Below are 18,608 nucleotides of genomic sequence, written 5' to 3'. Positions count from 1 at the left end.
AATTTAATGGATGCCATGCAGCATATTCCCGCAATGCTCTAGTTTGTATGCTCCAGTGCTCTGAAAATTAAACAGTCTCACGGCCAAACTAGCTGTGCCTTATTTTGCATAATAATAATTGGTCTTCATACACGAACACGTATCTTTAAAGTTGTTTTATTATGAAAACATAAACCGTTCACATTGATTTATATTTTTAATTTATGCTATTGTGTTATAAAGATTTATATTAACACATTTTTTGTAGTTTGCCTGTTTCCCATTCTTCTGGCCATAATGCACACACAAAAATCTGTCTAGATCAAATGGCCTTGCCTACTAATTTGCCAATATCCTAAACCAGAAGGTGTATTAAATATGTGTATGCAAACAATATAAAAAGGCTAGTTGGGAAAATATTTATGTTACAATATTAGCAGCAAACTGCATGGACATTCGATCTCTGCAGGCTTTAGATTGCATCAAAGTTAAAGAAATACATGTTGGTAAAGCTTCTCGATGACGCAAAAATGCATCCTGAAGGCCTTTTAGATTTTTGGTAAAAATCCACTAGTCGTAGGATCAGTGGTCTTAAAAATGTACTAGACACGATTAAAAATTCACTATCACTACTTTAAATAAATTTTACTAATTAGGAAATATCAGATATGTCATCAAAAGAAGGAGATAGGGTTTAAAAACCCTTTGACTGGGATGCAAAATATTCATATTTACAAAATAGACTTAAATGTAGCATTAATTGACAACTCTATTCTTAACTTGCCGGTGGGCATGGAAATAGTAGTTATTTACTAGCCCAACTTTGAATATCACTAGATGGGAGTGGGGCTACCATAATCTAGAAGCCTTGTGCATGTACTATGCATACATCTGGTGTACATTATCTGCAAGTATTTATCACACAAAAATTATACAATTGAAATAGGTCTACATAAAGCAAAATAATCTTTCAGTCATGTTTATTTGCAGAAAAAGTCACTTTTTAAAAAATTGCTACAGACAGTCTTAAAATTACCATCGGTGGGCCATTTCTCACAGGGCAATTTATTTGTTTTTAAATTGCTATGGGTGACAAATTCTTAAGTTTGAGCCATGCTGTATAATATTTTTGGCCAAAAATAAATGAAAATGAAAGCTATCAAATTTTTGTTTATAAAGTTCTACATTCTATACCATCAGAGGTATTTCTGGGCTCACAGAAGGAAGAATTTAGTTTTATATGTAGCTTATTTGTTTGAAAATTATTCAAAAGTGATTAATTTAAAAGAAATTTTATTAGCCAAATACTTACAGGGTTTTTGCCAGAGGGTAAAATGGATATGGCCATACCCAAATGTTTGCAATTTTTTTTTTTTTTAAAGTTAAAGTTTTGAGTCAATTGACAAAATTAATTACTATTAAATAGTATTATCATTACTGTGTACATTTATATGATTTTCTTAATCCTAATCATAAACTTGACCCATTTTCTTTCTTGGGGAGGCCCCCCATACCCCATATTCACTGTGGATGCATCCAATTCCATAGCACCATATATACACCCAAAAATGGCAGAAACAATGACTTTATATATATTTATATATATATATATATATATATATATATATATATATATATATATATATATACACACACACTAGTAAATGGTAAAAAGTAAAGTTTGTTTTATTTAACGACGCCGCTAGAGCACATTGATTTTTTATCTTATCATCGGCTATTGGACGTCAAACATATGGTCATTCTGACACTGTTTTTAGAGGAAACCCGCTGTCGCCACATAGGCTACTCTTTTTACGACAGGCAGCAAGGGATCTTTTATTTGCGCTTCCCACAGGCAGGATAGCACAAACCATGACCTTTGTTGAACCAGTTATGGATCACTGGTCAGTGCAAGTGGTTTCCACCTACCCATTGAGCCTTGCGGAGCACTCGCTCAGGGTTTGGAGTCGGTATCTCGATTAAAAATCCCATGCCTCGACTGGGATCCGAACCCAGTACCTACCAGCCTGTAGACCGATGGCCTGCCACGACGCCACCGAGGCCGATAGTAGTAAATGGTGAAGACAATTTGTAAAATTTAGCAACTGGGTAATTTAGCAATATAAGCCTGCGGATTCTAAGGTCGTCTGGGTTTGATTAAATATAGAATGTAATCAGTAGCAAGTCTCTAAATTTGGAACCGGCCTCGGTGGCGTCATGGCAGGCCATCGGTCTACATGCTGGTAGGTACTGGGTTCGGATCCCAGTCGAGGCATGGGATTTTTAATCCAGATACCGACTCCAAATTAACCCTGAGTGAGTGCTCCGCAAGGCTCAATGGGTAGGTGTAAACCACTTGCACCGACCAGTGATCCATAACTGGTTCAACAAAGGCCATGGTTTGTGCTATCCTGCCTGTGGGAAGTGCAAATAAAAGATCCCTTGCTGCCAATCGGAAGAGTAGCCCATGTAGTGGCGACAGCGGGTTTCCTCGCAAAATCTATGTGGTCCTTAACCATGTCTGATGCCATATAACCGTAAATAAAATGTGTTGAGTGCGTCGTTAAATAAAACACTTCTTTTTTTTCTTTCTAAATTTGGAAGTACACATACATATAGCATTGGCAGGAGATCAATCAATTATATTCTCCTGATAATAATTCCAACCTAAAAATTTCAAATAATGACAGCAATTCAACACATCTAAAAATAAGCATTATAAATAATATCTAGCACTATATTTCGATAATTAAGTGAGGTGTGCACACACACACATAAATATATATACACACACACACATACATATAATATATATATATATATTAAAATATTATCATCCTATAGAGCCTAATGGGCATCATTAGCTGTTATTTGTGATACAAGTTCAGTTCACACACCTAATTCGGAACATTTCGGGGCTGTATTCAGCAGTGTACATGCACATGTATACATGTTCTTGTTATCACGTCCAAGACCAATATTTCTGACTGAACAATGTTGTATACTATCGTAATCTGTTTTATCGGGATAACTCGTAAAATGTCAATTATTTCCTGAAGTACATTTATCACTTCACACAATGAAGTCAATCAAATGATAATTTTTGTTGCATTATATTATTTTTCACAGCGAAATTCAAGCTCTTTTCTAAGTAGTCTAGCTGATATATATATATATATATATATATATATATATATATATATATATATATATATGCTGACCGAATTCCACTTTGTTGGAAGATATATAATCTATTTACCAGTGCAACATGCATATAAAGCTAAAGGTACAATTAAAACTGTTAGACAGTTTTTGATTGTTTTACCATTAAACAGTGCATGTTTACATGTAGTAAGGCTGTCAAGAATAAATGCAATTCTAAATATACCGTAACTAGTACAATATCGTAAATGGATGTTCTATATATGTAAACAGCATGGATGTTATTTTTGTTACAGTTCTAAGACTCAGAAGCATATGAGACACTGTCTGACAGGCGGGTGAGGGGCCAAACCGCAAATTTGGGCAGAAATTATACAGATATTTAAGCAAAATGTGCTAAAATGAGAAATTTTTACCATGAATTTCCATCATTCTACCCTCAATATTGGTTGTAATCCATGTAAAGATGTGTAGTGATTCGTTTGCAACCCTATGCAGCTGTTTGGTTAATGCTATAATATGTTATATTTTGTTCAATTGGGGCAAAAGTCAGCCTGGCCCCCTACAAAAATTGGAAGCATGTTATATGCTAAGACTGATTGTGAATAAGTGAACATCTTATTTTTTTCATTTGAAATTTACCATTTAATTTTTTGTATATTTTATATTGACTCTCAGTGTTTCTGCCAGAAAGACTTTTTGGGTATGGCACTATGGAACTGAATGCAAGTTACTAAGTTGTAACCAGTCAACATGGGGCATATGCATGGGGGGCCTCCCACAGAAAGAAATGAGTTAAGTTTAGGGTTAGGGTTAAGAAAATCATACAGTAATGATAAGAGTAATTAATTTTGTCAAAATATAACCTTAAAAAAACTAATCATACCCGTTTTACCCTCTGGCAGAAACCCTGACTCTCTATTGAACATGGCAGCAAATTATTGCTAAGTAAGTTTAGAGCAGGCAGCAAACAGAGATTCTATGCAGCATTATTACTGCGTGTTGCATATAATATCAAATCTAGTTCATTAAAATTAAAGCTAAAAGTTTGTTTTGTTTAACAACACCACTTGAGCAAATTGATTTCTTAATCATCGGCTACTGGTTGTTAAACATTCAAATAGTAATTTTGACATATAGTCTTTGAGAGGAAAAGCTCATTAAAATAAATCTAATGAACTATATCGAAACTACTGCATATAAAATGAAAACTAACCTGTCCCTTGTTGTGTAGACCCACAGAACGTGCCACTCTGCTGGCTTTAGAATGTCCCCCTTCAACATGAACTGCAAAATGGTGTATGAACACATCACAGTAAACACTTCGAGCTACCTGTAGTATCAACAGTATGGAATACACATATTTACAGTTTCTCTTCCCACCGAACTGACGAAACATGTGGATAGAAATGGATAATACACACACTACGTATGCTGCATTAAAATTAAAATGTAGAAAGCACGCTTTTGGGTTTCTCTGGCGCAACCAATGACAGCAATGTGAATGTTGTCAGACTCAGTGGAGTTACTAAATTAGATCTACTGTCTTAGCCGTCACGTTACTGACGTGGGTAATCGTCACACTGGTTTGTGTTAAGAGGAAATGTGTTGTGTTAAGGTTTCAAACGTCACCAGAAATACCCGGAAGTTTTCAAAAAGAAATAAACATATGACCACGTCTTTACTCCAACCCGGATCCCGACCTGACTGTTTCTAAACCGGAAGTTGTCGTCATATACTCAGAGAAGATAACTCTTCAGTCAAAGTATTTATGTTGTTAACCCTTTCTCCAATAAGACGATGTAATTTTGCAGATTAGAAGAATTACTGAAATCAGAATTCAGATCACCAACATTATACTTTGAAATATCAGTTGTGGTGCACTGGCTGAAACGAGAAATATGGTCTAACGGGCCCTCCAACGGGGGTCGATCCTAGATCGATCGTAGGCCTACACCAGGCAACACAGACAGACATAGTATCACCCCGTCAAATAGGCGTAGGTACGGGCTCCCATCATTGTTTGGGCGGCAGGCAGGTTTTATATAGGGTTGCAAACGAATAACTATACATATTTTTACATGGATTACAACTTTTTTCTTCTGTTTCTGTTTGGGGCTGGACGTAGCCCAGTGGTACAGCTAGCGCTCGCTCGATACGTGGTCGGTGTGGGATCGATCCCCGTCGGTGGGCCCATTGGGCTATTTCTCGTTCCAGTCAGTGCACCACGACTGGTATATCAAAGGCCGTGGTATGTACTACCCTAATGTGGGATGATGCATATAAAAGATCCCTTGCTGCTAATCGAAAAGAGTAGCCCATAAAGTGGCGACAGCAGGTTTCCTCTCTCATTATCTGTGTGGTCCTTCACCATATGTTTGACGCCATATAATCATAAATAAAATTTGTTGAGTGCATCGTTAAATAAAACATTTATTGCTTTCTTTTCTTTTTTGTAGTATGAAATTGTTATATGGCACTATTAAAAAAACGGGTTGCGGTTTTTAAAATTAACTATCGGATATAGGCCTATTAATATAAGCACTATTTCCTTCCATACATCTAATAAAAATGTGTCTTTACTGGGGCTGTTTAATTAATGTGCAAAATAACGATACTATGCATGAGTTCAACGTAATTCTCGACTCTAACTGTTGATCTCCCATTGTGATTTTAGAAAAATGGTGAATTCTCAGTTTAATTGAAATCGATATATTTTAGAACTGAACAATCTTCTGTGCATATATTTTCTCAAGACAAATCTACAAAGCGAAAAAAACAACAACAACAACAACAAAACCCACCAACAAACCCCAACCCAACAACAATAGACCTCTTTCACATTCCCACTGCGCACGTGCGCGAAGAGTAACGTCCCTTGCCGAATTAGACTGTGTCCAGGCTATATACAACTTGGGGTGTGGGGGCATGATCGACAGCTGTCATGAGTGTGGTGAGTAGCTTCGTAGGAGTTGTGAATCTCTAGCGACTAAACCGGCCTCGGTGGCGTCGTGGCAGGCCATCGGTCTACAGGCTGGTAGGTACTGGGTTCGGATCCCAGTCGAGGCATGGAATTTTTAATCCAGATACCGACTCCAAACCCTTAGTGGGTGCTCCGCAAGGCTCAATGGGTAGGTGTAAACCACTTGCACCGACCAGTGATCCATAACTGGTTCAACAAAGGCCATGGTTTGTGCTATCCTGCCTGTGGGAAGCGCAAATAAAATATCCCTTGCTGCCTGTCGTAAAAAAGAGTAGCCTATGTGGCGACAGCGGGTTTCCTCTAAAAAAATATGTGTGTTCCTTAACCATGTGTCTGACGCCATATAACCGTAAATAAAATGTGTTGAGTGCGTCGTTAAATAAAACACTTCTTTCTTTCTTTCTCTAGCGACTAACGTACGTCTTTCGTATTAGATGGTAAAATGGCTGCGAAAAACGGTCTACTAAAGTTTACATTGGAATGGTTTAAGACAAAACGTAGTGAAACATTAACTTAGACGAAGTCCCTGGAGCCGCTTGTCAAGGGTTTCAACAACGCAAACTTAAAAGATTCATACAATAAAATTACCTAAAGTGGAATGTGTTTGCTACTTTTAACAATTATAATTATAGTTAAGCATTCACGCGGATTTCCAGTGATGTTTAATTCTCCACATGTATCAGTATTTAAAATTTAATCAAATATGCCTCCTCTTCCCCCTAACCCCCCCCCCCCCCCCCCCCGAAAACCCTACCTCACATAGACCTTTATCACACTCTATTTTCCCCTTATCGTTTCATTAAAAAAAAGACAGTCGTACAACTACTAATCAATATTATATGTCTGTCCACAAATTAGTATTTATTTATTTATTTATTTATTTATTTATTTATTTATTTATTTATCTTATTTTATTTTATTTTATTTTCACTATCATTTATATCAGATACATACAACTTCATTTGAAATAATATCTGATATTTACGAAGTTTTAAATCATATATTTATTTATTGATCTTATTTTATTTATTTTATTTATTATATATCTTTCTTTCTTTCTTTTATTTACTTTTCACTATCATTTATATTAACCATATACAACTTCATATGAAATATCTAGTATTTACGAAGTTTTAAAAATATTTATTTATTTAAAATTTTATTTATTAGGCCCTATTTCTTCTTTTTCATTTACCGTTTTAATTATTTCGGCTTAAAGTCAGGCTTGGCCTATTTACTTTTGTTGATTGTTCGTCGTCCGAGGCATGGTACTTAATATGTTTGCTTCCAAAATTAAAACGAAGTACCTTATGACTATGCATAATAAACTATCATGAGTTTATAATAAAGAAAGAAGTGTTTTATTTAACGACGCACTCAACACATTTTTATTTATGATTATATGGCGTCAGACATATGGTTAAGGACCACACAGATTTTGAGAGGAAACCCGCTGTCGCCACTACATTGGCTACTCTTCCGATTAGCAGCAAGGGATCTTTTATTTGCGCTTCCCACAGGCAGGATAGCACAAACCATGGCCTTTGTTGAACCAGTTATGGATCACTGGTTGGTGCAAGTGGTTTACACCTACCCATTGAGCCTTGCGGAGCACTCACTCAGGGTTAGGAGTCGCGTATCTGGATTAAAAATCCCATGCCTCGACTGGGATCCGAACCCAGTACCTACCAGCCTGTAGACCGATGGCCTGCTACGACGCCACCGAGGCCGGTTTATAATAAAGAGACCATCCTGAGTTTGTAGTCATATTATGACGTTGTCGACTAGTCTAATCTGTTATAAATAAAACTTACAGGTTACTAAGGCTAAATAATCTTGTTTCGAATATAAATAGATGTTTATATATATGCAATACAATTACATTTCTGACCATTCTCAGGTCAGTAGCAACCGAGAAGCCGGGGGGTGGGGGATGGGGGACTGTAGCCCAACTTTTATAAACCCGGTTTAAAATATGTTTTTTGCCCCCTCTAGCTATGTCCACCCACTACAGATTGTGCCACTCCCCCACCCCCTCCCAACTCCAGCTATCGTTCCGTCTAATGTCTTATAGTACCGTAGCTCAAATTGCATATGTATCATTTAATTTTATTCCAAATACAGAACAAAATTTTAGTTTCACCATCTGTTCATTCCCGTATTGTATATTTGCAGCTTTTTTGTTTCTTCAAGGTTACACAACGCAAAACTAGTATCTCAAACACACACACACACACACACACACACACACACACACACGCACACATACACACACACACGCACATAATCACACGCACACGCACGCACACAGACACACATCCTACGCATACGCACGCACACACGCATACCTTTTTGTAATACAGTAATGATACCGCGATCTGTAAAAACAGTCATTTTTACTATGACGTAATTTCTCCCACATTATTGAATTTTGCTTACGTTTTTATTAAATTTCTTTGGTAATTTTTGATGGGTTCATCATTATTTTTAATGGACTTTTTGTTATTATTCTAGCAACGTTTTAGTTTTTTGTCTGACAACTAAAGTGTTAACATTTAATAAACGTATTTAGAGTTATCTCCCATATATAGTTTTCTATCTTTCATGTTTGTTTCCCGTCATCTGCTAGCGCTATGGCAGCGACATCAAGGGTGCTGAGGGTAATGTGATAACGATCTTTTTAGTGTAACACTGACTTCCAGTAAAACGGATAAAGATATGGCATAATATCCTCCCGGTCCCCTCCATTATTATTTTAGGGTTAGGGTTAGGGTTAGGGTTAGGGTTAGGGTTAGGGTTAGGGTTAGGGTTAGGGTTAGGGTTGGGGTTGGGGTTGGGGTTGGGGTAGCCCGAGTACTCTGACTGTAAGAGAGCTAGACGGACATTTGGACATAAACACGCTCTCATTACAGTCAGAGACCAACCTATGTCTTTTTTTGGCAATTCCTGACTACCAAACGGTAAGCAACGAGTCCCGCTCTAATACCACAACAATCCTATGTTTGACGTCAAATACCTTTACATCAATCATTTTCGAGTTAAGTGATACAAAAAAATCCACATATTAATCACTAATACACTTACTACAGAAAGAAACCCGACAGCACCCACATTCAGCTACGCTTCGTGACACTCCGTCGCAACAATTGCAAAGCTCGGCGATCTATTTCGAGACGTAGACCACGTGATCGCGCAGTGGGCGATTCCGCCTTGTGCAGCAGTTACAGGGGCCGTCTCATATCAAGCGGTTATTATTTTCATAAACAAATCGTCAGTCAAAAAAGAACTTGTAAATCAGCGACAAATATCATTGTCGTACTGTTAACTGCCAATGCGTATCGATGGGTAATCTCATTAATTGTGGCTACATTCTACGCTGAAAAAAGTTCTAAACCTTTTTTTAAAACTCCCACACACCCTCTCGTTCTGAGTACAGTTTGTGGCCCTGATCAGAAATCGTGGTAGGGTACTTGAACATCAAACTGATATAACCAGGTTAATTCCCGACATCGGACCTGGCAGTCATTTGTGGCCATACATGCATACGGCGAAACTCATCGCCATCGGTCCCTAGGCGTCAGCTTGTCTACTATGACGGAACTCCTGTCTACAACTGATCATTGAGTATTGTGTTACAGAATCGGTCTTTGTTCAGTTGTTGAAAACAATTGGGCTGTGTTCTACGTAGGTTAATTCATTGTCAATAATTATTAACTACCATACATATATGTGATTTACATTTGCTTGGATAAAACGATCGTTCATATGAAATTAGTTATTAAGCAAACAGAATACTTACAACCAACCCAAAACAAAATTTGAACTATTTTTATTACTTAATTTACTAGTATCCTACCGCCTTTTTCTTCTTTATTTTTCGTTTTGCTTTTTAATGAGATATTACACCACAGTTTCACATTTGAGTCATTTCCGCATATTTCTTAGGGAGTGGGTTTCAGCTCAGTCGTTTGAGTGTTCGCGTCGCAGGATCGAACAACCTCGATGGATCCATTCAACTAATTGATTTCTTTGTCGTTCCAACTAATGCACCAGAACTGGTCAGTGGCCTGTGGGAAAGTACATATAAAAGATCCATTGCTAATGTAGCGGGTTTCTTCTCCAATACTCATATTAGAGTTACCAAATGTTTGACATCCAATAGCTAGTGATTAATTAATCAATGTGCTCTAGTGGTGTCGTTGAACAAAACAAATTTCAATATTTTTTAGTTTGATCTGAATAGCAAAACAACTAGAAGATAAGTTTTAAAGATCGAATGAGCTATGCACCGATTCAATTTTGATTTTGCAGTAACAAGCATTGCCATCCTTCCCCTTAACGCCTCGGAATACATCTTATGATACCCCATCCCCTCAAGAGCGTTACGTAATTGTTGAAAAAAAAAACCCCACACACACACTCTACTACTGTACTAATGACTAATTCATAAAACATAAAATAATCAAATTAAATTACTACTTACTTTATCTTTCATAAGAGGAGGCAGTACGTAGCACATACTTTTGCCGTATCCTGTCGATAACACCCAAATGTATCCTTCAAATTCAAAATGGAATCAATAATGTGTAATTGTTTTGGTTTAATGACGTAATGAAATCCAAATTCATCCAAAACGGCATTAGCCAACTCTTCCATGTTGTAACTTCGCTTGATATGAGACGGCCCCTGTAACTGCTGCACAAGGCGGAATCGCCGAGCTTTGCAATTGTTGCGACGGAGTGTCACGAAGCGTAGCTGAATGTGGGTGCTGTCGGGTTTCTTTCTGTAGTAAGTGTATTAGTGATTAATATGTGGATTTTTTGTATCACTTAACTCGAAAATGATTAATGTAAAGGTATTTGACGTCAAACATAGGATTGTTGTGGTATTAGAGCGAGACTCGTTGCCTACCGTTTGGTAGTCAGGAATTGCCAAAAAAAGACATAGGTTGGTCTCTGACTGTAATGAGAGCGTGTTTATGTCCAAATGTCCGTCTAGCTCTCTTACAGTCAGAGTACTCGGGCTAGGGTTGGGGTTGGAGTTAAGGTTAGGGTTAGGGGAAGGGGGGGCCGGGCGGATATTTTTCCATTTTGCTAATACAAAGTCATGGGTATATGATACTATATCCAAATTCAAGCTTGTAGGGGTCGGGTGTTGCTCATATATTTGAATAAGTTGACTTGAACAATTCCATAAGTAAAATAGAGTTCATATATTTTGCATTCCACTGACTAGCTGGTATTAGTATAATTAGTATACCCCCATTGTATTGATAAAAAGAGGGAACCTAGCCCTAAGTCTAAACCAAACCTAGCTAGATTGTCCTCAAGCGTTCTATTATATAATATATTGGAATAACGCTAGAGGTGACTGTGTGTAATATCCCTGAGTCAAGAGTGCATAATATGCTCACTAAACATTAGCAGTATGGTGAGTCATGTCTCTGTCCTATGTCAGCACAACAATAATGGAATTTTACATAGGAGTGTCGGGTTTCTTCCTCAAGTGTTAATATCGGTCACCAACATGTAAGTTTAATGTCATGATTCCACTCGGAATAATCAACCTGAAGGTCTGTGCCATTAGATTTAAGAATAAATGCATATTTCAGACATATGTAGCTGGCTATCATTTGGTCATCGATGATTGCCTAAAGTATTACATACAGTAATCTCTAGTGTTAGTCTCACATATAATAGAATAATGCTGGAAGACAGTCGAGCTAACCCTAATCCAACAATTGATGATAAAATAAATTAATGAGCTCTAGCTGTGTTGTTAAACAAAACAAACTTTAACGGGTGGGGGGGGGGGGGGGGGGTTTGCAGTCAAACCATTTGTTTCGAACTGAATACTGCAAAAAACATCACATAGTAATACTTTGTGACATAGGAGAGGTATAGTGTCTGAAACTACACAAATTTCTTCTAGTTTAATAAAAAGTCATCCTCCAAAATTTGGTTAAACTCTTTTTCTTCATATGCATTGATTTCTGTATATATTTAAAAAACAAAGCAGGCAAAAAACAAAACGTCCACAATATATAAATTTTATACAGATGTACATATACATGTCTATGTCAAAGGTACTGTCTACTGCCTCTTAGTTGGACTTTAATTTTTTTTGGCCGCGGCTCAAAATTCTTATGTTTATTTTTTTATAAATAGTCCAACACACTTTACTTTGGCACCCGTTCAATTGCTCAAATCACCTTAAAACCTTTTAGGCCGAGCAGTCAAACTTACTTTTGGATTTAATTTCTTAGTCCGGACATGATTGGGGTGCAGGTTATTCTCCGTCGACTTAGACTTTAATAGTTATACCCAAGGAGTTCAACTTTAGCCAATTAGATCACGGCCCTTCCTTGGTGTCTACTAGTCGGTCCGCATACCTAGACTATGTAGACTGTTGCTAAATTTTCTATTCCAAATTCTGTCCACTTTAAACTTAACCCCCCCCCCCCCCCCGTCCCGGACTTAGTCACTGGTGAAATTCAGAGATTAGGCCCGTTATAGGCGTGCGTGAAGCTCTCGTGGCACATATGCATGTTAAAACTTTACCTGACCCGACCGTCTACTGCCTATAATTAGTAGTGAAGTATAAAACTATTACTTCTTAGTACACCAATAGAGCAAATCAGCTAATGGATGTCAAAACTTTGGTAAACTTGTTTGACATTACGCAGTCTTCAGAGGAACGTTTTCCGTAACCAGCAAGGGATCTTTTGTATGCATTTTCTAACAGACAGGATTGCACATACATGTTTCAATGGCTACATGTTGTAGGGCATTGGTTAGGATGGGGGAAACCCAATGGGTCCATATAGAACGTTCTATCCTATGACCCAAGCACCTCAGGCCAGCACTCTACCAACTGAGCTAAATCGTGTCCTAGGCATACACTTTTGTTGGTTATTTAAAAATAGTAGGCATACTTGTTATTTTGTGTGTGTTTAAAATATGCATGTATGCATTCCTCTACAGATGAAGATATTAAAGGGGATAATTTACCATTTCCTGATTTAGGCAAATTCTGTTTCCCTAAAGTTTTGTTTGTTTATTGTTATCAAAGAGTAATCTTACTGCATTTGAGATATTTTCACTTACAAATTAACAGATACATCTGAAGTTTTAATACATCAACTAATTCAGCTAGGCTTACAGATGGCCATGACAGTATTTAAAAATGTCTTTACAAATACTCATGATTTAATGAAATCACTGTGTAATCCTTGGTAATGTATGTATTACTTCTTTGACTAACTAGTGACCTATTGCTCTTATTGTTTTCAGATACTGTGAAATCACTTTTGTTAGTAGTGGCTTAATTTTCATGTAATGTAATACAAATTTATGATACTGCCTTTCTGTTTCATAAATTTATGTATGCAATTTAATATATTTTTTTGTTTTGCAAAACCACATAAATATAAGCCCATGAAATGAAAGGATTTCACAGTAATATCACAACAGAATTAATATGTTGGCCTGCTTTCAATTACTGTGATAGCATGCGTGAGTTTATTGATATGTTGCGTACACACAGTACCTTTGGAAATTTCATATATATGTGTTTCTGCTGAATGTCCATGCAGCAAATTGTTTGCATAAAAGTTTTTTGCACAGTGATGTCATAATTTGTGCAAAGTGTTTAGTAGTGGCTTAAATGTATACTTCAGCAATGTCAATATCTTTTCAACATTACGTGTCCTCAACAAGTACAAATCCTTGAGGACAGGTAATGTATCTATAAAAGAGAAAACACTCCAAGTTTTCTCCAATTTTATATAGTATGCGTAGGCCTAATCTACTTGTGAAAACACAGATTTGAAAATGCATATTTTCTTGTGCACAATAAGGAAAGCGGGTCTAATGCTGAAGAATGTGCACACTTTATGTTGTAGAATTATTATTTTTGTACTGAAGATGAAATATTTTATACTTGCAGACCATGAAGCCCCATATCCCGTTAATAAGTTTTCATCCTCGTCAGCAGGCTGGCAAAGGTAAAGATGTAAAAGTATGAGCAGAACTTTATGATCCATTGACCTAATTAAAATACCCTGAGATAAATTTAGAATTAAGAACAGCAACAATAACAGATGTATTTTCTGTTCAGTTTGATATGATAATAAATACTAGATAAAAAAAAATCATTATAGTTTGAGAACATTAAGATAAGTTAAGATATAAGATAAACTTTATTGCATATAAACATTCCACATTTGGAACTAGATGTAACCTGTACAAACACCCCTCCATCTCCCATATCATTTTGAAACACATTCCATCTACCCTCTCTCTTCAGGAGTATCAATATGTAATCATTGATTGGCCCCCTGTGGTTAAGTCATACATACATGTATAGGGTTTAAAACTTTGTAACATGTGGCTGAAACTTTTGAGTACAGGTAACATTTTGTTCAAGTTTTAGAGATTACTACACAATTTTAAGACTTTAAACAGTAGTTGCTAATCAATTTTCAATTGACAAGAAATATTGTTAATCAAGATTTAAAAAAACAAAATACATATCAATATGTAGGTATTATTATTATTATTATTATTATTATTATTATTATTATTATTTGTTCATACCCAGATGGGCCTAGCTGAAAGAAATAACAGACAATTCTTATAATTAAATTTGAAACAGACTTATTAACAATAAAACACACAGATTCATATTTTATTTTGAATTCTTGTTTAGTGATTAGTAATACAAAGAGCAGGTGCCAATATAAAGTGATGTCTTCAGACTTCATTTTGACGTTGGTGCAGAAGTAAACAAACTCATTTTACTTGGGCTAGAACAATGGGATGCCTTTAAACTGCAAAACGGAAATTTTATTTTTAACTATTAACCTCTGTCCTAACTGACAACCCAGATAAATGAGGTACCTTGTATGCATACAGGGTTTCTGTGAGAGGGTAAAACGGGTATGACGCCAAACCCAAATGTTTTTGCAGATTTTATTATTTTAAGTTAACTTTCGGACAAAATTAATTACTCTTATCATTACTGTATGCTTTTCTTAACCCTAACCCTAAACATAACCCATTTTCTTTCTAGGGGAGGCCCCCATACCCCCAGTTGACTACTGTTGTATTCAACTCCATAGCGCCATACCCAAAAAATTATTTCTGGCAGAAACACTGGCATAGATGCAGTGTTTCTGCCAAAAAGACATTTTCGGGTATGACGCTATAGAATTGAATGCAACCAAAGTCAACAGGGGGTATGGGGGGCCTTCCCCAGAAAAAAAAATGGGTTAAGTTTAGGGTTAGGGTTAAGAAAATAATAGTGTATTGATGATAAGAGTAATTAATTTTGTCAAAAGGCTTAATTAAAACAAAAACATCTGCCAAACATTTGGATATGGCGCCATACCCATTTGACCCTCTGGCAGAAAGCCTGGGATGGTAGCATGCTTACTGGTAGGGACAGGATGTAGCCCAGTGGTAAAGCACTCGCTTGATGCGCGGTCGGTTTGGGATTGATCTCTGTTGGTGGGCCCATTGGGCTATTTCTCGTTCCAGCCAGTGCTCCACAACTGGTGTAACAAAGGCTGTGGTATGTACTATCCTGTCTGTGGGATGTTGCATACAAAAAAAACCTTGCTGCTAATCGAAAAGTGTAGCCCATGAAGTGGCGACAGCGGGTTTCCTCTTGCAATATCTGTGTGGCCCTCAGCCATATGTCTGACACCATATAACCGTAAATAAAAATGTGTTGAGTGCGTCGTTAAATAAAACATTTCATTGCTTACTGGTATAAAGCTTGGAACATTTAAAAAATATATGCCTGAAAATTAATTGAAAGGCTGATTTTTGTTGCAGTGACATCAAGTATACCTGCCGCAGCTACATCAAAATCTCAGCCTGCTAAAAAATCTGAAAAGGGCTCAGGGCTCGATTTCCTCCAGCTGCCTAGTCGATTTCAGAGAAAACCCTTGTCTCAAGAGGAGATGGAATTTATTGAAGTTAGTACAAAGTTTCCGTGACTATTGATTAGATGTACAGTCATAGTTTAACTGGCTATATTGGGTACCAGGGCCCCGTTCCACGAAGCGATCTTAGCCCTAAGATCAACTTAAGTGCATGGGGTAGCAAATCATGTAATAATTCACAAATCATGTAATAATAATATTACGACTACATATTGACCTATATGTTAGCAGTTGACTTTTATGAGGGCAATATTTTTATGTTTTATTTGGAATATTGAGTAAAATTGAGAATACAAGATATCTTTATTAATTACAATCACATATATTTTTTTTATATTACATATGTACAATATTATTTAGTAAAATATTGTAAGAGACATTCCTGACTTCGTAGCCGACTATTAAAGTGTTTTTAACAATAAAATGATGTGTTAATATTTTCCTGCTTAGAATAAGGCCCACTTTCAGTTAACAGTAAAATATCGATAGACAATAAATGAGTGGTTTTTGCTGCCATATTATAGTGAATAGTACACTTTGACAACATCAAAATTTGTATAGTAATCTTTGCAAAAAGAGCATTTCCACATGCAGAAATGCGCATGACAAATCACATGCGGATTGCATTAATTGAAAGCAAGTCTAATAATGTCAATATTAGTGTTTTAACATTATTGAAACAAGTTTCTGTGTTTTATTTTCAGAGAGGTGGACCAGATTAACCAAGGAAGAATGTAGGATAATGCATACGTCATAAATTATTATTGCGATATAACAATGAACTGATGGTCCTGATTTATTATAGTAAATAGATGTGACAGAGTATATACATGCAGGCTAAAGATTATCTGTTCAGTCAGTATGGGTTTTTTTTATGTCATGGTTCCTGTATATTTAGTATAGATTTTTTGAAACCATCTGTACCATGGTATTGTACATGGACCCTTTGTGGTCATTTTGCTTATTAAAATCATTTACTTCTTAAATCTCTTATCATTTCTTTTGCTTTTACGAGTGCAATTCGAAGATGAATAGTTTCAAGTTCTTCCCTTAATTCCAGATTTTAACTGTAGTCAAAAACTGTTTGTTTATTGCATAGAAAGTTCACATCCTACTGATACATTTCAACTCCAGAATTTTAAAGATATTGCATGTGTCTGAAGTCATTTTCATGCCTGCTGTTTCAGCTATCTGGTTTGTGTGTCCAGGGTCCCGTTCCATGAAGCGATCTTAGCACCAAGATCACCTCGGTGCATAAGGTAACTATGTACTTAAGGTGATCTTATGGCTAAGATCGCTTAGTGGAACGGGGCCCTGGACAGTGGGTTAGGTGTTTAGGTGTTAGTGGTTAGAGAGAGAGAGAGAAGAGGTTGTAATAGTCTTATACCTACCCATTGAGTCATTAAAACTCTCTCTGGGTGGGAGGTGGTACTGGGCTGTGAACCCACTACCTACCAGCCTTATGTCTGATGGCTTAATCACGACACCACCGAGGCCAGTTCCTGCTTTCTTTGTAGTCTTCCATTTAAATATAATCACATGTAGGTCAGTAATTTTTCAGCTTTGGTTCAACAATTACATCACAACTGGTCAAAGGCCGTGGTATGTGCTTTCCTGTCTGGGAAAGTGCATATAAAAGATCCCTTGCTACTAATGGAAAAATGTATTGAGTTTCCTCTGATGACTACGTGTCAGAATTACCAAATGTTTGACATCCAGCAGCCGATGATTAATTAATCAATGTACTCTAGTGGTGGTGTTAAACAAAACTAACTTTTGAACTAGTCTCAGGGGAGAGTGATAGCTCACCTTAAACAGGTCTAAAAATAAGTTTGTTTTGTCTAACAACACCACTAGAGCACATAATTTATCATTCATCAGCTATGGAAATCCACTACATTTTTCCATCAGTAGTAAGGATCTTTTATATATATATATAGGATAGCACATACCATGGCCTTTGATATACATGTACCAGTCATGGTGCACTGGCTGTAACGAGAAATGGCCCAAGGACTGGGATTGTGTGCTGGCTGTAACAAGAAAGAGTCCAGGGACTGGGATCGATCCCAGACTGCACATCAGATGAGCACTTTACCACTGGGCTACGTTCTGCCTCAGAGGTCTGAAAATGTCTTAAGGCATCGTGGGAGATTCCTTTTCTTCCTTCATCAATACCCATTCCCACACAACTAAACAAAATCTGCAGACACCGTCCATTCCATTCATACATACTTTATCTATGGGTTTGAAAAAGCAAGAATTGGGTTTCCATTACTTTGATGAGATGAAAATGGGTTATGGAAAAAAAAAAAAAATCAAATTCAATAGTGGGTTGGGTACCAAGATTGGTTCTAGGGTTAGAGTTTCACAATGATATGGCAACCCTCAATGAAAAGCATCGGCCGAAACTATACTGAAAGTTTTGGATGGAGAAGATCGACCACAGAAAACCTGGAAATACTGTACAGAGTATTAAGAATTCTGGATAAATCCAGAAAACTTTCCTCTCTGCTTTATTTAATATTTAAAATT

The 18,608-nt window shown here is 36.7% G+C and overlaps 2 protein-coding genes across 4 annotated transcripts in view; one reads left to right on the top strand and one right to left on the bottom strand.

The window, feature by feature from the left end:
* The window catches only part of LOC121380459 (proprotein convertase subtilisin/kexin type 6-like), a 92,186-nt gene extending 87,323 nt beyond the window's left edge, over positions 1 to 4,863 (bottom strand). For all 3 annotated transcript variants that reach the window (XM_041509282.1, XM_041509290.1, XM_041509295.1), the window contains exon 1: positions 4,358 to 4,863. In XM_041509282.1, coding sequence (XP_041365216.1) covers positions 4,358 to 4,540 — 183 coding nt within the window. In that variant the 5' untranslated portion in view covers positions 4,541 to 4,863. The remainder of the gene's footprint in view (positions 1 to 4,357) is intronic.
* A 3,825-nt stretch (positions 4,864 to 8,688) lies between these two features.
* On the top strand, positions 8,689 to 17,059 carry LOC121376546 (28S ribosomal protein S36, mitochondrial-like). Its single transcript, XM_041504459.1, has 4 exons — positions 8,689 to 8,784; positions 14,072 to 14,129; positions 15,964 to 16,106; positions 16,778 to 17,059. The coding sequence occupies exons 1-4, from the start codon at positions 8,758 to 8,760 to the stop codon at positions 16,793 to 16,795; spliced, it is 246 nt and encodes an 81-aa protein (XP_041360393.1). The 5' UTR covers positions 8,689 to 8,757; the 3' UTR covers positions 16,796 to 17,059.
* The last annotated feature ends 1,549 nt before the right edge of the window (positions 17,060 to 18,608 follow it).

This window comes from Gigantopelta aegis, chromosome 2, assembly GCF_016097555.1.
Source record: "Gigantopelta aegis isolate Gae_Host chromosome 2, Gae_host_genome, whole genome shotgun sequence".
NCBI classification, from domain to species: domain Eukaryota; kingdom Metazoa; phylum Mollusca; class Gastropoda; order Neomphalida; family Peltospiridae; genus Gigantopelta; species Gigantopelta aegis.
This window is presented reverse-complemented; position numbering and strand designations above follow the sequence as displayed.